Source organism: Hyperolius riggenbachi, unplaced genomic scaffold (assembly GCF_040937935.1).
Source record: "Hyperolius riggenbachi isolate aHypRig1 unplaced genomic scaffold, aHypRig1.pri scaffold_182, whole genome shotgun sequence".
Lineage (NCBI taxonomy): Eukaryota > Metazoa > Chordata > Amphibia > Anura > Hyperoliidae > Hyperolius > Hyperolius riggenbachi.
In genome coordinates this window covers 144,841-164,025 of record NW_027152393.1, presented here as the reverse complement: position 1 = coordinate 164,025, position 19,185 = coordinate 144,841, and the positions used below count along the sequence as shown (strand labels likewise).

The 19,185-nt window shown below is 48.0% G+C and overlaps 1 protein-coding gene across 3 annotated transcripts in view; it reads right to left on the bottom strand.

Moving 5' to 3' along the window:
- Positions 1-19,185, bottom strand: part of CD37 (CD37 molecule) — a 169,854-nt gene that overhangs the window by 61,309 nt on the left and 89,360 nt on the right. For all 3 annotated transcript variants that reach the window (XM_068264849.1, XM_068264850.1, XM_068264851.1), the window contains one exon: positions 6,195-6,273. In XM_068264849.1, coding sequence (XP_068120950.1) covers positions 6,195-6,260 — 66 coding nt within the window. In that variant the 5' untranslated portion in view covers positions 6,261-6,273. The remainder of the gene's footprint in view (positions 1-6,194; positions 6,274-19,185) is intronic.

The following is a 19,185-nucleotide window of genomic DNA, read 5'->3' as shown; positions in this document are numbered from 1 at the left end:
CAGGAGGGGACCTTCCCTTCTGATAGGGATCTGTTGTAGAGAGAGGTGAGGATGGGAGCTAGTTGTATTGCACAGGTTCTCAGACAGAGTGAGGACGCCCCATCCGGGCCTGAGGCTTTCCTGGGATTGAGTCTGCGAAGGTGATGTAGCACGTCCTCCTCTTGCACTGCGGTCAGAGCGGGGATGCCACTGACCACTGGGGGGCCCGAGCATCTTTCCTCGTGGGTGCCGAGGGATCCAGGGCTGGCTGGTATGCTGGGACCACAGGCTGCTTGGGTTGGAGGTCAAATCTGCAGTAGAACTCGTTGAGCTCCTCCGCCAGTTGGGAGCTGGGGGCTGCTTGTTGAAGGGGGGGGGGCTTAAAGTTCGTGGCCGCCCTGAGACCCTTCCAGACCTCCCGCGAGTTGTTGGACTGAAGGCTGAGGCCTACCTTGTTAGAGTAGGTCCTTTTTGCAGCTTTCAGTTCTCTGTTCAGGGAATTCCTGGCTTCCCTGAACTCTTCTGGGGAGCCCGACTTGTGAGCCTCCTCCTTGATTTTCCGAAGATATCGTAGGTTGCTGTTGAACCAGGGCTTTTCATTTGGGAAGACTTTGAAGGTTTTGGTTGGGATGCATGAATCTTCGCAGAAGCGAATGTAGGAGAGGACATTATCTGACCATTCCTCCAAGGTGGGTGCCGCCAGGGCTGACCAGTCGGTGCATTCCAGGCATGCCTGCAGCCTCAGTTTTGCTTCCACTGTCCACTTTTTAACAGATCTGGTGGTGGGCTTTGTCGTCTCGAGCTACCTTCTGTAAGTGGGGATCAGGTGGATCACGCAGTGATCCGAGTTCCCTAGGGGAGCGCCCCGAGTGGCCTTGTAAGTGTTTCTGAGGGCCGTGTAGCATTTGTCCAGGGTGTTGTGGTTCCTGGTAGGGCAGGTGATGTGCTGGCGGAAGTGGGGCAGCTCCTGTCGCAGATCTGCGCTATTGAAGTCCCCTAAGATAATGATGAGTGCCTCCGGAAAAGCAGTTTCCCACCCTGATATGTAGTCGCTCAGTGATCTCAGGGCATTCCTGGTGTTGGAATCCGGGGGAATGTAGACCCCTATCAGAATGAAGGAGGAGAACTCCCTAGGTGAGTATCTGGGCCTACAGTTGATGGCTAGGAGTTCGACATCTGGGGAGCAGAACTTGCTGAGGGGAGTTATGTTGGTGCACCAGTCGGAGTTTACATAGAGGCATATGCCGCCGCCTCTCGACTTCCCAGAGAGTTCTTGATCCCGATCTGCACGGAAAAGGAGGTAGCCTGGCATCTGTATGGCATTGTCCGGGACGTTTCTGTTGAGCCAGGTCTCCGTGAAGCAGAGCACTGCAGTGTTCCTGCTTAGCGAAAGTTTGTGGCCGAGCAGTAGGAGCAGTTCATTCACCTTGTTTGGGAGGGAGCAAACGTTCGCTAGAAGAATGGCCGGTACTGGAGAGTGTAGTCCCCTTCTCTTCAGCCTCACCCGAGCCCCTGCCCTTCTCCCCCTGTGGCGACGTCTGTTTGGAGAGCCTCCGGTGCTGCCAGTCAGGAGCGCAATATGGGCGCTGACTGTCCCCCACAGGGAAGTTTCAGAGGGCTGGTCACAGCGAGCAAGGGGCTCCCATTTCAGGAGTTCCGCTCGGGATAGGAAGCGGATGGGTTTTGTATCCCGTGAGAGCGGAGTCCCTGCGCTCGTGCCTGGGAGGGCAGCAGCGGGAGCCAAGTGGCCTGGGCAAGCAGTGCGGGCAGCAGGCATGAGTTCTCAGGAGCGGACAGGGCACATAGGTAACAGCACGCTGGGTAGGCTAGTAGCGGCCCAGGTGGAAGCAGGCACGGATGGGGGGGGCCCAGAGAGCAGAGCATCACAGACACAGCAGACTCACCCAAAAGTGGCAGCAGGCAGCAGATTCTCAGCTGTACCACCTCCTGGCATCATGGTGTAGGAGCCCTCCATGTGGGTGGTCGGGTAGTGTGCGGAGGCAAGCTGTTTTCCGTCTCTGTGGTGGGTGGATGGCTGGATTCTCTTGCCGGGAGAGAAGAGAAGGCCCAGCAACCACGTGGCAACCACGTGGTGGATCGGCTGGGCCGGTGCACTCCCTCCAACCACAGGCTATTACTCCGCACACCCGTAGGGTAAAACGATGAGGGGAAATGAGAATACCTAAATGCGCATGTGCAGAGTGGGCGTGGAAAGTACTGAGCACGCGCAGAAGGTAAAGTAGGCAAAATCGACGCGTAGGACAAAACGTTGGAGCACTAGCAGTGGTGTCCCGGCGTGCCTGCAGGGACTCGGGGGCTTCAGCGGGCAGAGACCCAGAGCCTCAGGACTGGAGGCCCCGACTCTGATGAGCGGGCTGAAGGAGCGAGCCTGGGACCAGAGCGGGGCGCCGCAGTCGCGCCTGACGAGCCGCTGGATGTGCAAGCCTGGGGCCGGTACGGAGGAGGCCTGCAGATGGGGAGGATCCGGGGAGTGGAGGAAGTCTGCGGATTAAAATCCGGGGAGAGGAGCCGTGGCAGAGAGGATGAGAAGATGCGGGGAGAGGAGCCGTGGCAAAGGTGTATCGGGGGCTTCAGCGGGCAGTGACCCAGAGCCTCAGGAATAGAGGACACGTCCCTGCTGAGGAGTCTGTGAGCCTGGGGCCGGAGCGGTGCGCTGTAGTCTATGGCTGATGAGGGGGCTGGTTGTGCAAGGGATGAGCAGGCCTGGAGATGCTTGGGGCCGGTGCGGAGCGCTGCAGTCCTCGGCTGATGGGGGGACGAGCAGTCCTGGGGATGCTTGGGGCCGGTGCGTTGCTGTGCACTGCAGTCCGCAGCTGGTGGAGGAATAAGCCGGCCTGAAGATGGAGCCGCTGCTGTGGAGAGGATGGAGCCCGGGAAGCGGTGTACGTCGGCCAGTGCGGAGCTGTGCGCTGCAGTCCGCAGCTGGTGGAGGGACAAACAGGCCTGAAGATGGAGCCGCTGCTGTGGAGAGGATGGAGCCCGGGAAGCGGTGGACGTCGGCCGATGAGAGGAGCCGTGGCTGGTGCTGCGGTCTGGGTGCCAGAGAGAGTGAGGTCAGCGGTGTGGAGCTCTGGGCTGGGATGTGAAGACCTGGGCTGGAATGCAGTGGTTCGGTAGCCCCAGCTGTGGTGACCCATGCTATACTGAACTGGGTAAGCTAAACAAAAACAAACTAGACTAGATTACTGCTAAAACTATACTAAAACTAAAAACTGAGAGAAAACCTGAAGCTGGAAGCTAAAAACTAAAGAAAAACTAACGAAAAACTGAAAAAGCCATGGAGCCATGTGACCGAGGCACCTCTTACGGCGCCATCTTGGTCTATTTAGTACTTACTGCACAAGGTGCAGTATAATCACGGCCCGGGAAAACTTCACTTGAAGTCCCAGGGCCATGAATCTTCGTCCTCAGCGGTGGGCGGCCGCCGCTCGCTCCCGCACTACCGTCACCGCCCGTTAGCAGGGAGATGAATGAATAAGAACGCATTTTTTTAAAACAAAAAACAACCGTAGTCATTTGCCTAAACAAAAGCATTTGAGTGCTATCTTAACACATGTAACTATTGTCAGCTCCTGTACCATTGTACATACTTTTCAAAATCCCTTTGCTCATAAAAACAATGAATTTGATATGTTATTAAACTGGGGTTGGTAACTACAAATTCAGTTATACAGTAGTACTGTACTCTACATATGCACTCCCTGCAGAGCTGTTGTGAATCTACTGAGAATGTTGTGCACACTGATAGCAGAGGTGTTTTCTATTACCCGTAAACCTGGTTCAGATTGTGCATGAAGAATGTGTAATCCTCCCATTCTCCTGCAGAGTAACTGCACATTACTCTTACATGTACCCACAGTTTGCCTAGGGCATGATCTATGTTCTTTGCTCCTATCTGCAATCTCTACATGTACTACTACCAAGAGCTACTGTAGCTTTGGCAGTGATGAAATGCCTTTTACGTTACATATTTTCAATCAAAGAGATTGCTATATGTAAATTAGAGGAGGCGGTGGTATCATAAACGGAGGAGTCAGAGTTGGAAGATGTTTGTACCGACCTCAAAGCCCTGCCTGAAACCGTTAAAATGTGACTGCCAATATGGTTGTAACAGTATAAGTTATGGCCAGAGCCCGCAGTCTGGCTACTTCTGGGTTCTGGCTGGCCAATGTGCAAAGTGGCCAGGTACTGCAGCCAATAATCGAAACAAATCACGTTTCACTTAATTTTTCTGACTTTGGCTGGCCAGAACAGGAAGTGAAAAGAGCTGGCCAGTCCCAAACAAAGGCTGCATGTTTCACAGCAGTGAGGAAGAAAGCATTGGGACAGGCAGCCCTGTATATTTCCAGATGTAAGATGTGAGAGGAGGACACAGGGGTAAGGTGAGGAGGTGCCGATGCCGCCAAAGCTGTTTGCTCCTCCACTCTACTGCATGAGAGCCTTACTTACGGATTTGGCCAGTCGGCTCTTGTCAGGTCCCGTTCTGGCCAAGTCCAAAAGAAGAAAGTGATTTGTGCACTGGACACATCAGTCGGCCATTTTACAAAATGGCTGGCCAGATTTCGAAGTGGCCAACTTTGGGATCTGGCCATAACATATATAACCATAAGCTGTAGTGCAGCGTGAAGTACATGTGACCAATGAAACAGATATTTTCTTCACCACTTTGCTTCAATACTCTGTTTATATTTGCTAACCAACCTGATCACTAATAGCTTGTTCAGTTTTGGGTTCAGTCAAGGCTTAAGTCGAAAAGATTTCTAATATAGGTCAACTATAAGTCAAATGTCACTTGACTTGTAAAATAAAAATCAGTTAAATTTTATTGCCAAAAAGGTTGTTCGGTGGAAATCCATCCAGATCTTTAAATGAAGACATTATTACATTGGCATGCAACTCCAGGAAAAAAAAATCCAGGCTTCTTAAAGACATTAACAGAACTTTTGAGAGATTTCTAAAGGCCTGGCCTTCATTCATGGCTAAAACATGCTCAGACTTTGGCAGCCTCATCTAACCATCCTCTAGGAACATATGAAAGGAAATATTTTGGAACATTTTCACTGGGTTACAGTTTGCTCTTAAAACCTTTTCAAAATTGCTGTTTGAAAAAATGCTGCAAATAGTGCATGAACGCTTTTCAGGCTTAGGAACACACCCTGGATTGATATTTCATAAAAAAGGATTAAAACTAAGATGAGCCAACTATAGGTCGCCTTCTAAGGTTCTGTTGTATATTCTGTACTAGTCTTTTCTTACTCCTCTACAGGCTAATGCACCACTGAGTTAAGAAGGGTGTAGCCTATAGGTGGTATAGGTGCTGGCTGAGCATCATCTGCCTCTCCTCACCTTCATCAGTGTCTGCAGGGACACTGCACCTTCTGCTCATCTGGGTATAGTATTGACATTTATCACACTTATTACCTCAATCGCTCAATTTCTATTGCTCTTATCATCTAATAATCTTCTATATAAGTAGTTACTCATAGTTCCATGAGTATTTATTGCACACTGCATGCACTTGCACTTTTCTGGTTGTATTCATAGTTTTAATCCTGTTGATTTATTGGTATTTGCGCACTTAAAGTCAATGGGAACCGTGTGTAAAAAAATAAATAAAAAACAGATACCTATGGAGAGAGAAGGCTCTGGGTCATAATGAACCTTCCCGCTCTTCTCCCGGTACCCTCAGTGCAGAGCTGACCTACATTTTTAACTTTTAGAAAAATAATAATGAGGGATTTTAAAAAAAAAAAGGTCCTATTTAGAACTACAGAAACCACTTTTCCTCATCAACTTTTTTTTTCAATTCAAGTTTACTTCATTAAAACTTGTTGGTTAGGCTCTGGGCAACTGCAACTCTTTTGGCATTGCCTTAAAAAAATCTGCCCCTCTGATTGGCTACTCAGGGTATACTGGTGCTCTGCTTTTACTCCATTTTTTATTTGCATTCAGCCAATTGTGAAGAAGGGTGTTGGTGGGCAGAATTTTTATGTGCCAAGTGTTTTGTGCATATAGGCCGCTGAGATGCAAATCAGGCTGTAATGAGAGATACTTTTACGGTGTGAATATAATCTACAGCTAATGGCAAGACAGCCTGTTTTAACCTGAAGCATGCTACTAAAAGGTTCCACAATCATGAATTAGCAATGCATTTTAGAAAACCACTGACCAAACATAATTCACAGAGTACTTACAAAGAACAAGAGGTTGAAGACGAAGAGGAAATACTTGGTCACACTCAGGCAGCCCTTCATAGCCATCTTCTCTCTCTTCCTGCACAACACAAAAGATGACAGGTATACAGTTTATTGTCTGTGCATCAGTTTAGTGTGGAAGATAGTTTGTTAGGCTGATACTATTAGGTCTATAGCGGATGTCACATGACAGCCTTCAAACCCTGCCGTTGTCTCAGCAGGAAGTGGTAGCTACAGACTATATATTGTTAACTTCACCTTCACATAGCCTGGTGGCTTTTTTTTAGAGAGCTGTGGATCTGTTATATTTAAGTGTCTAGTGAAAGAACAGTTCAGAACATCTACATCCTCCACATTTCCAGTGCTATTGGGGTGTGCCTACTACTACAGGCATCAGTAACTATACTGTGCTCCTAATTATTGCCTCCTTAATTACAGTGTCTCTCATTAGTGCTTTCATTACTGCACCTGCCATTAGTGCTCCCTGTTTTAGGGTGCTCCAACTGATGGCCCTTTTGTTACAGTGCTCCTCATGTATGCATCCCCCATTACAGAGCCCCAGCTGATGACCCCTTTTTTACAGTGCATCAATTAGTGCCCCCTTTATCACAATTAATGACCCTTTATTACAGTGCCCCCTAATATGTGCTTCCTGTGTTACATTAACCCCTTAAATAAAGTGCCCTCCATTCTGGAGCGAAATATGTAACTTGATTTTAATGCTGTGTGCTCCTTCCCCGCCATTTTTCAATACATTCTGCACTGGATGTCATGTGACATGACACAACAGTCACATGACCATAAGAAGGAAGTACAAGAGATCAACACAGGCAAAGGTTAGAGCAGTGAGAGCGCCACCAAGGTAATGAGCTGCTCCAGAGGAGGTCTACTTACCTGGGGTTTCCTCTAGCCCCTGGCAGCCTATCTGTCCCTTGCCACAGCTCCGCTCCCAGCATGTAGCCCGGGGTCCCTTCCATTGCAGATGCCGACCTTACAGATTGGCATCTACAGTGCCTGCGCAAGCACCACTCGTACGTGCGCTGACATGGTCTGGAGTGTTCTGTGCAGGCGCAATAGTTCTGGCAGGCACAGTGGATGCAGGTTGGCATCTGTAACGAACGGGACCCCAGGAAGCCCCGGGTAAGTAGACCTTTTTTTTTTTTTTATTTAAACTCCATGCATCTGTCCTTTAAGCCTTGTACACATGATGCAATTTTCTGTCAGATGGACGGATCGATAATTTCCAATCCTGATCGATAATGTGATCAATTTTGGGTAGGTAATGGGAAATTGATCGCATTATCGATCGGGAGCAGTTTGGATGTCTAAACACAATGCAAATTCCTATCAGATCGATCCGTCAATCTGATGGAAAATTGCATCATGTGTACAAGACTTTAGATTTGCTTCTTCTCAAGGAAAAAGCCCAGCAGTTACCTTGGATCAGAGATGAGCAGGCAAGTTTGCCAATATTCTTAGACAATCAGTAAGCCCCAAGCTACACGGATTACTTTGATGACTAACTTACTGCTAAAGGCGGAGACTAGTTCCAACAATCAGTTAACCTAGTGCTCTTTAGTGCCTGCTGTGCAGCCTCTAGACCAGGGGTGTCCACACCTTTTAGGCCAAGGGCCATATAGCCATTCTTGAGAGTGCTAGGGGCTGAACTAGCTAAATGAAACACAATTTTTGCTGATTGCGGTTAGGTACATTATGCCTGCGGCATTTTGTCAAATAAAACATTTCAATGTATAATGGCACATATAATGTGTGCAGTTAGCATGTCCCTTTCAGTAGACCTGTATCGTGTTACTGGCACAGTGGTAGCTGCTAATCAGTGGCTGTTACTGCTACAGTGGTGGCTGATAACCTACAGAGGGGCAAAGGGGCAGGCAGAGTGGCAACACAAGGTGGCCTCTACATGCGGCACCGCAAATCGTATGGAATTAACAACTGTAGAGAGCTTTGGGGTCCACCAGGAAAGGCTCGGTGGGCCGCAATTGGCCCCTGGGCCAGACTTTGGACATGCTTGCTCTAGACTATCTGACCTCTAAGAAAAATCCTCAGTATCAACCTATAGCAGGGAACATACAATTGACTCTAATGTGCAAATATTCACAGGCTACACCAGCAGTTCTACATGCCGACACTCAAAGGGTCACCAGAGGCTCCAAGAGGGCTTATGCAAAAATTAATGTTATGAAGATCAGAAAAAGGTACCCTCCACTTGCCAAGCCTGTTGATAGCGTTATTAAATTCCTAAAAAACAAGAACATAGCAAGCACTCACGTACACCCAGCTGGGTGCCAAATACTGCTCACTGGCCCAGAACAGGAATCAGTTACTGAGAAGCTAAGATGAAGTCATGAATTTTGTTGTTTTTCTATTTATCAACTTTTCACGTTAGAGCTGAGTTCTAGGATTCCTGGAATTCAGTTTATATACAGCCCATCCCCTGCACAGACTCACGAGAGCATTGAAAAATAACAGACAAATATATTGAATTTTAAGCTCCATAGCAGCAGTCTTGTCACCAATACTCTTTGTTGTGCCGGACCCAGAGCCCTGGTGTGATGTGAAGCCCGGTGCAGGCCCTGTCTACTCTTATACGGCAGTCCAGGGAGGTGAGGATCAGTTCACCCTTTTATGGAAAGAGGAAAAGTAAAATGATCTCCACTGGAATAATCATGAGAATGGCTCTCTGCACATTTCCTATCGCCATGGTGCAAGTTTGGGTTCCCTATAGCTTAGACAAGACTAGAGCTGACTAGTTCAGCACTGCCCTGCAATACTTCCTGCTCTCCACTAATGTTTGGTGGGGATGCTCAGCTGATCATGTAACTCTTAGAGAGTAAGATCTGGCCAAAGAAAATACCTACAAGTAAGAAGGAGGCACTTAAATGGCTTTTAAACTTGCATATATCAAAACTCAGCAATGTTATGTATTGCTGAGATTTGATAAACGGAAGTTTACAAGCCATTTGCCTCCTTCTTACCTGTTGAATTGTCTCTGTGTGGAGTGGTGAACCAAAGGAGGATTGAGCACCGGCGAGTTGAGCCTGATCAGCCTTACAACCTGCAAAGAAAATACCTACTAGGGCTCACTGGAGTTTGTTGTTAAAGAAACTCTGTAACAAAAAAAAAAGTTCCCCTGGGGGATACTCACCTCGGGTGGGGGAAGCCTCTGGATCCTATCGAGGCTTCCCCCATCCTCCTGTGTCCCACGGCGGTCTCGCTGTGCCCCTCCGAACAGCGGGGATGTAAATATTTACCTTCCGGGCTCCAGCGCAGGCGCAGTATCGGCACTCCGCTCTGAGATAGGCAGAAATAGCCGATCACTGTCGGCCCGCTCTACTCTCTCCTGCGCCTGCGTGGTAGAGCAGACCAGACAGAGTATTTCCGCCTATTTCCGAGCGGAGAGCTGCAACAGCGCCCCCGCGGGAGCCAGAAAAGATAAATATCGCAAAACCTGACAAATTGTCGCCTGTGCGTTCCGTGGGCTGCAGGAGGATGGGGGAAGCCTCATTAGGATCCAGAGGCTTTTCCTTCCTGAGGTGAGTACCCCCCAGGGGAACTTTGTTTTCTTACAGAGTCTGTTTAAATTGGGCTGCATCATGGTAATGTAATCACATCTTAACCTAAATGTATTTCTTTGCAGCATAGGAGAGTTACCTCAGACTAGAGATTCCAATGGGATGAACATAATGCAGAGTTGATGCAGGAGTATGTCAATTCTATATGCAAAGTTCTGCAGCTTGAAAATGCACCAATTGGATTTCCCCTCAGTGGGATTCGACTGGTCCATTTTCAAGTTGCAAAAAATCCTGCATTCACTGCAAAAACATTTTAGGGGCTAATTCACACTGGGAACATCTGCAAACAGCTAGTTCTGACTGTTGCATTGTCAGGAGTTGCTAGGTGCTGACTGAGATTTTTAGTAGGCATACTAGTGCTTGCTAATGATTTCCCTGAGACGTTTGTAGGCATTTTCCATTGACTCCTGTGGAGGTTCAATCCCTTTCAGTGCAACCAAAATGCCTGCAGCAGGATTTCTAGAAAAGCCAGCCAGCACCAAGCTTGTAATGTGTCATTAGACTGCAGGGGCAGGGTACAGACAGAGCTGTCTGGGAGGAGCACAGTGTGCGGCTGTGGAAGTCTGTCCTGCAGGAAGTGACTGGTGTAAGTGCCCCTGAGTGGTTTTATATCAGCTAATCAAGTATTTCATAGGCCTAAATAAAAAAAAGGTTTAGCAATGACTACCTAGACAAGACCAGGATACCACTAACATCACATTCTACACACTTGTGCTAGTAACAACCCTGGAATCAACAATGTGGAGCGGAATAATAGCAGAATCCAATGCTGGAGGAGCCAGCTGACAGGTAAGTGACATTCTGGCAGAGTTCCTTCACCTCTCTATCAACAGGATGATCAGAACAGTCTAATATTATATGTCTTCCCATCAGCAGCAATTATGTCATTAGTGTCATCTCTCTTGTTGCAGCACAAAGACAAGAGACATCTGGGACGCTGATTAAAGGACTCCTTATATTAAAACAACTTAATGATGCTTATTATGTGCTATTATTGTTGGGGGGGGGGGGGGGCACGATGCAGTTTTTAGGTTGAGTCAAACTGATTTTTTTTTTACTTCTGCCTCATCTCCGCTTGGAAGCCTCTCTGTTGAGTATCACAAGCCTCAGTGCACAAAGTAATATCCTGTATCTGACACACACCTAGCCGGGGCATGTATGACCAAGACAAGACAAATAACATTTATATTGCGCTTTTCTCCTGGCGGACTCAAAGCGCCAGAGCAGCAGCCACTAGAACACGCTCTATAGGCAGTAGCAGTGTTAGGGAGACTTGCCAAAGGTCTCCTACTGAATAGATGCTGGCTTACTGAACAGGCAGAGCCGAGATTCAAACCCTGGTCTCCTGTGTCAGAGGCAGAGCCCTTAACCAGTACACTATCCAGCCACAACGGTGAATAGTTCCCTCCCTATGTAGGTAAACACACCATGAAATATCTGAAAGGGGAAGACTTTGCAGCTGGATTGTAATGCATGAAAGGCACATCCTGTATGAGACAGGAACATGCATGCAATACAATTCATTATGCAATATACACACACCTGTCATTTCATTAGGGAAGTAGAAACTGGGTATATGAGAAAGACAAACATAATCTAGGGCTGTCTTTAGTGAAACTGCATGTCAAAATGGTCAGCGGTTTCAGAGACACACCGGATCCTTATTTAATTTTTATTTTTTTTTAAAGGTGTACTTATTTCTTAAAGATTAGTTGTGTTGTATATCCTCTATAATAAAACCCCTGTGTCTCTGCGTCCCGTGTCCGTGTGTGTCCCTGCGTTTGCGATATTGCGCATGTGCCGCAGGGACACCCTTTGGACAGGGAGCAGGACAGCCAGGGGGCGGCCGACCGGCCGGCGGTGACGGTCACTAGTATATATATATATATATTTGAAACCTATCAGTATGTTTCTAACCTACAAAGCTCTCTACAATCTCGCTCCTGTGTACGTCTTCTCACTAGTTTCCAGATACCAACCCAACCGCAATCTCAGATCTGCACACAACCTTCTATTATCCTCCTCCTAGAATCATCGCCCCACATTCACGTATACAAGATTTCACACGTGCTTCACAACTTCTCTGGAATGCCCTCCCACAACACATCCGTCACAATCCAACCTTTGAAATCTTTAAAAACTCACTTTTTCCAACAAGCATACGCTCTACCTTAGGCCATTTCACCTTTCGCCTAAGGCTAAATTGTACTCCTTACTAGATAACCTAAAAACACTCTGCCTCTAGGTATGAATATTGTATACTACTCCAGCTCTTGTTGCCCCTATTCCTTTAGATTGTAAGCTTGCAAGAGCAGGACTCTCTCAACTTGTGTGTCTTGGAATTTTATACATTTTATTCATCACTATTACTTTTTCATTGTAATTGCCAATTCTGTATTTGTACCAATTCTGTATTTCGTACACTGATGTACACCACTGTCTGTATTGTTTTTTCCCCCATAATTGTTTCTTACTTTGTACAGTGCCACGGAATATGTTGGCGCTTTATAAATCTATAATAATAAAGTTTCCGCAAACCTATAATCCTTCATGACCAGCAGGAAGATGATGTAAACAGTAATGAGAATTGTCTTTGGACGGGTCCTTTATAGGCCGAGTATTTATCATTCAGCTAATTCAGGAACACTATGAAAGAAAGCCTGGTCTGTGCATAAAGCAGTTAGGCACTCCGTATTTAGCTGCAGCCCTGGACAACCAGTGACTGTCATAAAGAATGTCTACACCCTGAGCTCTCATTTTCAGTCAGGTTTTGTTTTTAATGACACTGGGAGAGACCTAATGAATGGAGCTCACATTTTACCAGGCAAGTTCTAAAAATGAAGATTGTTTTATAAGACTAAAGCTGTAAAAATAATAAAAAGGTAATTCAGACAATAAGTGTACTTTTTACAGTTTTCTTCAGAGAAGCAAACGTAACCTACTACTACTTACTACTGACTTGCTTACACTCCCCATGCTCATCTATGTGGGTCCACTTCTCAGGGTCATGTGACCTCATCATCTGGCCAAACAGCCATGATAGGCAGCCACTTTGGTTACTTGGTGCTTTACCCCTTCCCCATCTATGTAGATCCACTCCTCAGGGTCATGTGACCTGATCATCTGGCCAAACAGCCATGATACGCAGCCCGTTTGACTTCTTGGTGCTATACCAACTTATTCCCCTCTCACTGAACACCTCATGGATTCACTGCACCCCACAATATCCCCACTCTGCTCTTATATCGGTACACAGCTACATAAACACCTACATTTATACCAGCCAAACAATCTCAATCACTGCTTCTGCCCTGCTACCATCACACAGAGAATATTTAACATGTCTGATCAGATTTTTGATCGACTTGTAGCCTACAATCGATCAAAAAGAAAATCGATCAGATATGCTGAGGCAATTGATGACCGGGAGATCAAAGTGATCGAACTGGCTGGAAATCCAACAGCCTGAGGGCTGGTTCACACTGGGGGTGATTCCACAGAGCTCTTCGATCTCCAGTGATGAGCAAAGCGCGGTGTACCTACCCAACTTTTCTCTTTCACCCTAATCAAAGATGCATTCAGGACTGATGCTCATCAAGTCTACTGGAGCAGCACGGTGGTGTAGTCATGGGCGTCCGCAGAAAATTTTACAGGTGGGGGGGTTGGGGGAACGGGAGGAAGAAGTAGCGTGGTGCGCCGAAAATTGGGGTTAAGTTGTGTGGTGCGCGTATCGTGCCGAAACATGGGGCCACCATGTGCGCCGAAAAATGGGGTTACGTTGTGCGCGCCGCACCGAACAATGGGTGTGGTCATGGACCAGAATGTGGGTGTGGTCGCAGGTGGAGACAAGTTTACATGAACTTAGCATTAGGACAGTGGTGGCGAACCTTTTGGAGGTCGAGTGGCCAAACTGCAACCCAAAAGTCACTTATCTATCGCAAAGTGCCAACAGCAATTTAAACTAAAAATGTTTTAACTCATACATGAACATTATGGAAAATCCAAGTTGAAAATAAACTGTGAAGATAAACAATTTCATCCATCCTACTCCTGAAAAGTGTATTCATTTTTTAAGAACCTCCCAGTTTCATTTTCTGTTTTAAAAGCTGAATAAGTCGGTTTAATGCTATTGTCTCATATGATGATGATTCAGATTCTTCCATAGTCTCGCAGTTAGCAATCATGTGACCCCCAACAAGACAAATTCAGAAATCATGAGCCCCCCCCCCCCCCCCCCCCCCACCAAGACAAATTCAGCAATCATGAGGCCCCCAACAAGACAAAATCAGCAATCATGAGGGACCCAACAAGACAAATTCAGCAATCATGCGCCCTTCCCCCCCCCCCCATCAAGACAAATTCAGCAATCATGAGGCCCCCACAAGACAAACTCAGCAATCTTGAGGCACCCAACAAATCATGAGGCCCCCAACAAGACAAATTCAGTAACCATGAGGCCCCGAACAAGAAAAATTCAGCAGTCATGAGGCAGATAAATAGACAGCATTTCACATAAATAGGCAGAATGCCCCCTCAACCTGTCCACCTCTCACCTGGCTTCTGAATTCTATTCTACTCGCTGCTGTGCCTGGCTGGCCTGGCAATACTGTTTTTGGCTGGATTGGGGATGATGTGTTGGCTGAAAGGCCTGGCAGTGATGCTGTGGCCTGGCTGGCGGTGATGCTGTGGCCTGGCTGGCAGTGATGCTGTGGCCCGGCTGGCGGTGATGCTGTGGCCCGGCTGGCGGTGATGCTGTGGCCCGGCTGGCGGTGATGCTGTGGCCTTTTTGACAGGGATTTTGGGCTGGTTGGCTGGTGGTGATGCTGGGCTGGCTGCCCTAGATAGTTTAGGTAGTGACAGGTGCCCCCTAGTTTAGGAAGCGCCAGGATCCTCCCAGTTTAGGTAGTGACAGTGCCCCCCAGTTCAGGTAGTGACAGGAGCCCCCAGTTTAGGTAGTGAGAGGGCCCCCCAGTTCAGGTAGTGACAGATGCCTCAGTTCAGGTAGTGACAGGAGCCCCCAGTTTAGGTAGTGACAGGGCCCGACCGTTCAGGTAGTGACAGGAGCCCCCAGTTTAGGTAGTGGCAGGAGCCCCACAGTTCAGGTAGTGACAGGAGCCCCCAGTTTAGGTAGTGACAGTGCCCCCCAGTTCAGGTAGTGACAGGAGCACCCGTTTAGGTAATGACAGTGCCCCCCAGTTAAGGTAGAGACAGGAGCCCCCAGTTAAGGTAGTGACAGTGCCTCCCAGTTCAGGTAGCGACAGTAGCCCCCAGTTTAGGCGGAGACAGTGCCCCCCAGTTAAGGTAGTGACAGGAGTCCCCAGTTAAGGTAGTGACAGGAGTCCCCAGTTAAGGTAGTGACAGGAGTCCCCAGCTAAGGTAGTGACAGGAGCCCCCAGTTAAAGAGACTCTGTAACAAAATAATTTTCAGCCTTAGTTCTTCTATCCTATAAGTTCCTGTGCCTGTTCTAATGTGGACTGGATTACTGCAGCCTTTCCTAGTTGCACAGTGGCTGTATTATCTCTGTTATATAATCTAATCTTCTTTCCTTTGACGGCTTTTTCGGGCTCAGGCACTCAGGCTGGCATGTGCTATACACACCCTCTCCAGGCCCCCTGCATGCTCTGTATAAGTCACAGACTGAGCTCTTCTCAGCCTATCACATGCCATGTCTTTTGTTTGTAAACACTGCCTAAAACTGGCAATTACAAGCCAGGATTGCAGCAGGGAGTGTCAGAAACAGCACAGAGGGGCCCAGGAGAACATAATGAATAGAATAGTATGCTTTTTATTGTAAGAATTTTAGAGTACAGATTCTCTTTAAGGTAGTGACAGTGCCCCCCAGTTCAGGTAGTGCCAGGAGCCCCCAGTTCAGGTAGTGACAGTGCCCCCCAGTTCAGGTAGTGACAGTGCCCCCCAGTTCAGGTAGTGACAGTGCCCCCCAGTTCAGGTAGTGACAGGAGCCCCCAGTTCAGGTAGTGACAGTGCCCCCCAGTTCAGGTAGTGACAGGAGCCCCCAGTTAAGGTAGTGACAGTGCCCCCCAGTTCAGGTAGTGACAGGAGCCCCCAGTTTAGGTAGTGACAGTGCCCCCCAGTTAAGGTAGTGACAGTGCCCCCCAGTTAAGGTAGTGACAGTGCCCCCCAGTGAGGAGAGAGAAAAGGGAGCGTGTGGTAGCGGTGGAGAAGGGGGGGAAGTCCCCCCCCCCCTTTTCTCACCTTTGGGGCTCCCTCTCTCTCTTGCTCTCCCCTTTAGAATGAAGTGATGCGGGCGGCAGCGGCGGGACACGTACGCTATTAGCAGGCCTGAGTGACTCTCTGTATCTGTGCGCCGCTGCTCTGGTCTAGTCCAGACCAGCACAGCGGCTCACAGAGAGAGAGCCACTCGCGCGCCTGCTAATAGCATAAGTGTCCCGCCGCGGCCGCCCACATCACTTCGCAGGACCAAGAAAAGAGAAGATGATGGGCATCTGCTGCATGAAAACCCTTTATTGTGGTGGGTGGACACAGTGGTTACAGCAGTGGGGGGAAAAAGTATCGCCCACATCACTTCATTCTAAAGGGGGGAGCGAGAGAGAGAGGGAGCCCCAAAGGTAAGGAAAGGGGGGGAGACTTCCCCCCCTTCTCCACCGCTGTCCACACGCTCCCTTTTCTCTCTCCGCACTTCCGGGTTCGGGTGGCTAAGGGGGGGGGGGGGGGGGGGCAGCAGCTGGCCAGGGGAGTGCGCATGCCCCATTTTGCCAGACGTGCGGACGCCTATGGGTGTAGTGGTTAGCATTCTGGCCTTGCAGTGCTGGGTCCCCGGTTGAATCCTAGCCAGGGCGCTATCTGCACAGAGTTTGTATCTTCTCCCCATGCCTGCATGGGTTTCCTCCAGGCACCCCGGTTTCCACCCACATACCAATAGCATATTAATTGGATTCCCCCCTAAAATTTTCCTTAGACTACAATACATACACTACACTATACATACATACGACTATGGTAAGGACTAGATTGTGAGCCCCTCTGAGCGACAGTTAGGGCTTGATTCACAAAATGGTGCTAACTGTTAGCACACTGTGAAAAGTGGTTTGCATCTTTCGCGCGTTAACGGTCGCGTTTACGCGATAAATTCGCGTTATTGCGCGAAAAATGCACATTTTTGCGCGCGATAACCGCTTTTCACATGAAAACACTGTAAAACGTGTGAAAATCTGTGCTAACAGCCGTGCTAACAGGTAGCACCATTTTGAGAGTGCCGTGACCAAGAATTGAACTTCATCCCAATCAGTAGCCGATACCTCCTTTTCCATGAGAAATCTATTCCTTTTCACAAACGGATCATCAGGGGGCTCTGTATGGCTGATATTGTGGTGAAACCCCTCCCACAGGAAACTGTGAGGACCATGGTCCTGGCCGATTCCTGTCTGTGAACCTTGTTGCATTGTGGGAAATAGCTGTTTACAGTTGTTTCCAACTGCCGAAAAAGCAAGCAGCATCTCCTTCCACTGACATTACCTGCCAGCAGTAAAAATGTGACCATGTAATAAATGTCAGAATGTAAATCAGGGAGAGGAAGGATTTTACAATGGGCAAACACTGACTAAATCGTTTATACATAATTATTGTAAAATTGAAGCACTTTTTTTATTACATTATTTTCACTGGAGTTCCTCTTTAAGTGACAAGACAATACACTCTGTACAGCACCTTTAAGATGTCAGCACTATGTAAATACTAAATAATAATAATAGTATTGTCACAGGAGCCCCACTGGCCGTGAACACGCAAAACCGTCCGATCCGATTCTAGCACACAGATTGAGAGCTATGGACGCAATCTGCGTAGAATTGGCGGAGTTTGAGCGTCACGACGCAGTAGGGAGCCTGTGAGGTTACGAAAATACACTTTTACTCCAACCCAGGGGTAGATTTGCCACCATCTCTGTTTTCTATCAGCCCAGAGAAAACTGCTAACTGGCTATAGACCTGTGAAACAAACAACCGGTTAAAACTGTGCAATTCCTATCTATCAAAACAGTAGCGTCCCTTCGGAAGTTTAGGTCTCGTCTGTGTATACTGAATAGAAGGTTTTACTGAGAGGTAAAGACCTTTTAAAAAGCCTTTATTTGTTACAATATAAATAATTAATATATACAGACAATCGTGAACAATTAAACGATGAGAGACAGTGATAACACAGTACATAAAAGAAAAGGGATAAAAAGAACGAATACTTATGATTCTGTGGAAAGTCCGTTCGGGAAAAGACAAAGTTCCTTTGTTGCAGTTAGTTCGCAATATGGCCGAACCACATGGCCGTTGCTCCGCCTGCAAGATGGCCACTGCTATTTCCCCAAGCAGTGGCAGTCTTTTCGGTATGATGGAAAGTGGGGGAATTGGCTGGGGGTCCTCATGCAATCAGTTTTGAGCACTGACATTTCTGGGCGGAGTCTCAAGCTCAGCCCAGGGGCGTGTCAGGCAGTGAGTTCTCAGGGGAGGAACTTCCAACCATCCACAAAATATGTCCAATTTCATATCCCGCCGGGGTTTTGTCGCACATGCAAACCGATTTCATATTCAGATTGGGCTGAGAATACACGTTCATAGGACATCAAACTTGCAATATTTGGGGCGCACGGGGACCCCATTATTCATATCTCAGCCCCTGCTCGGGTTACCTGGCTATGTCTAGTATCACCATATTCTACAGAATTAGGGAAACAAAATTACGTAATTTTCATATTCCTCCTATGGATGGTATTTGCAAAATGTGACAAGTTATCAACACCATGCATTCCATATTCAGTCTAGTCGGTGCCGTCAAGACTGGGAGGAATGTAGGTGTCAATAGACCTCATGCTGTGCTAGCTTCCCCTGTTGAATAGACTCTGTTGGTATTTCAGCTCTGCCCAATTAGCACATTAGTGTCACCAGAGCTTTTCCGGGAGCCTTAAAAGGATTTCTTGCTAAACCAGGTTGCTTTAGCCATATGCTAACGCAGGCCCATTCAGCCCTCATGGCAAAAAGGGGGGGAAGGCAGGAAGGAAAAACTTCTATTTAAAAATAAAGAATGTCAGTTTTCCGATCACGGTTGCGATCGGACAATCGGCCGCGAATCCTCGGACGACTGGGCGTCGCCCGGCGTCACACCTCCCCCTTCCCGAGCTCTGCTCAGGGAGGTGTCAACAGGACGCCTTCCGTAGCAGCTATTGGCGCTGTTGGGTCGGGTTCCCCCTGACACCGCGACAGCCCATCAGCGTTTTGGTGTCGGCTGCCTGCTTTGTGTTGGATCGTAAAGTCGTACTGCTGCAATGACAGGCTCCACCGTAGGAGCTTGCCGTTGGTTCCAGCAGTACGGTTTAGCCAACTCAGGGGATTGTGATCAGTGACGATCGTGAAGGAGCGGCCGTACAGATACG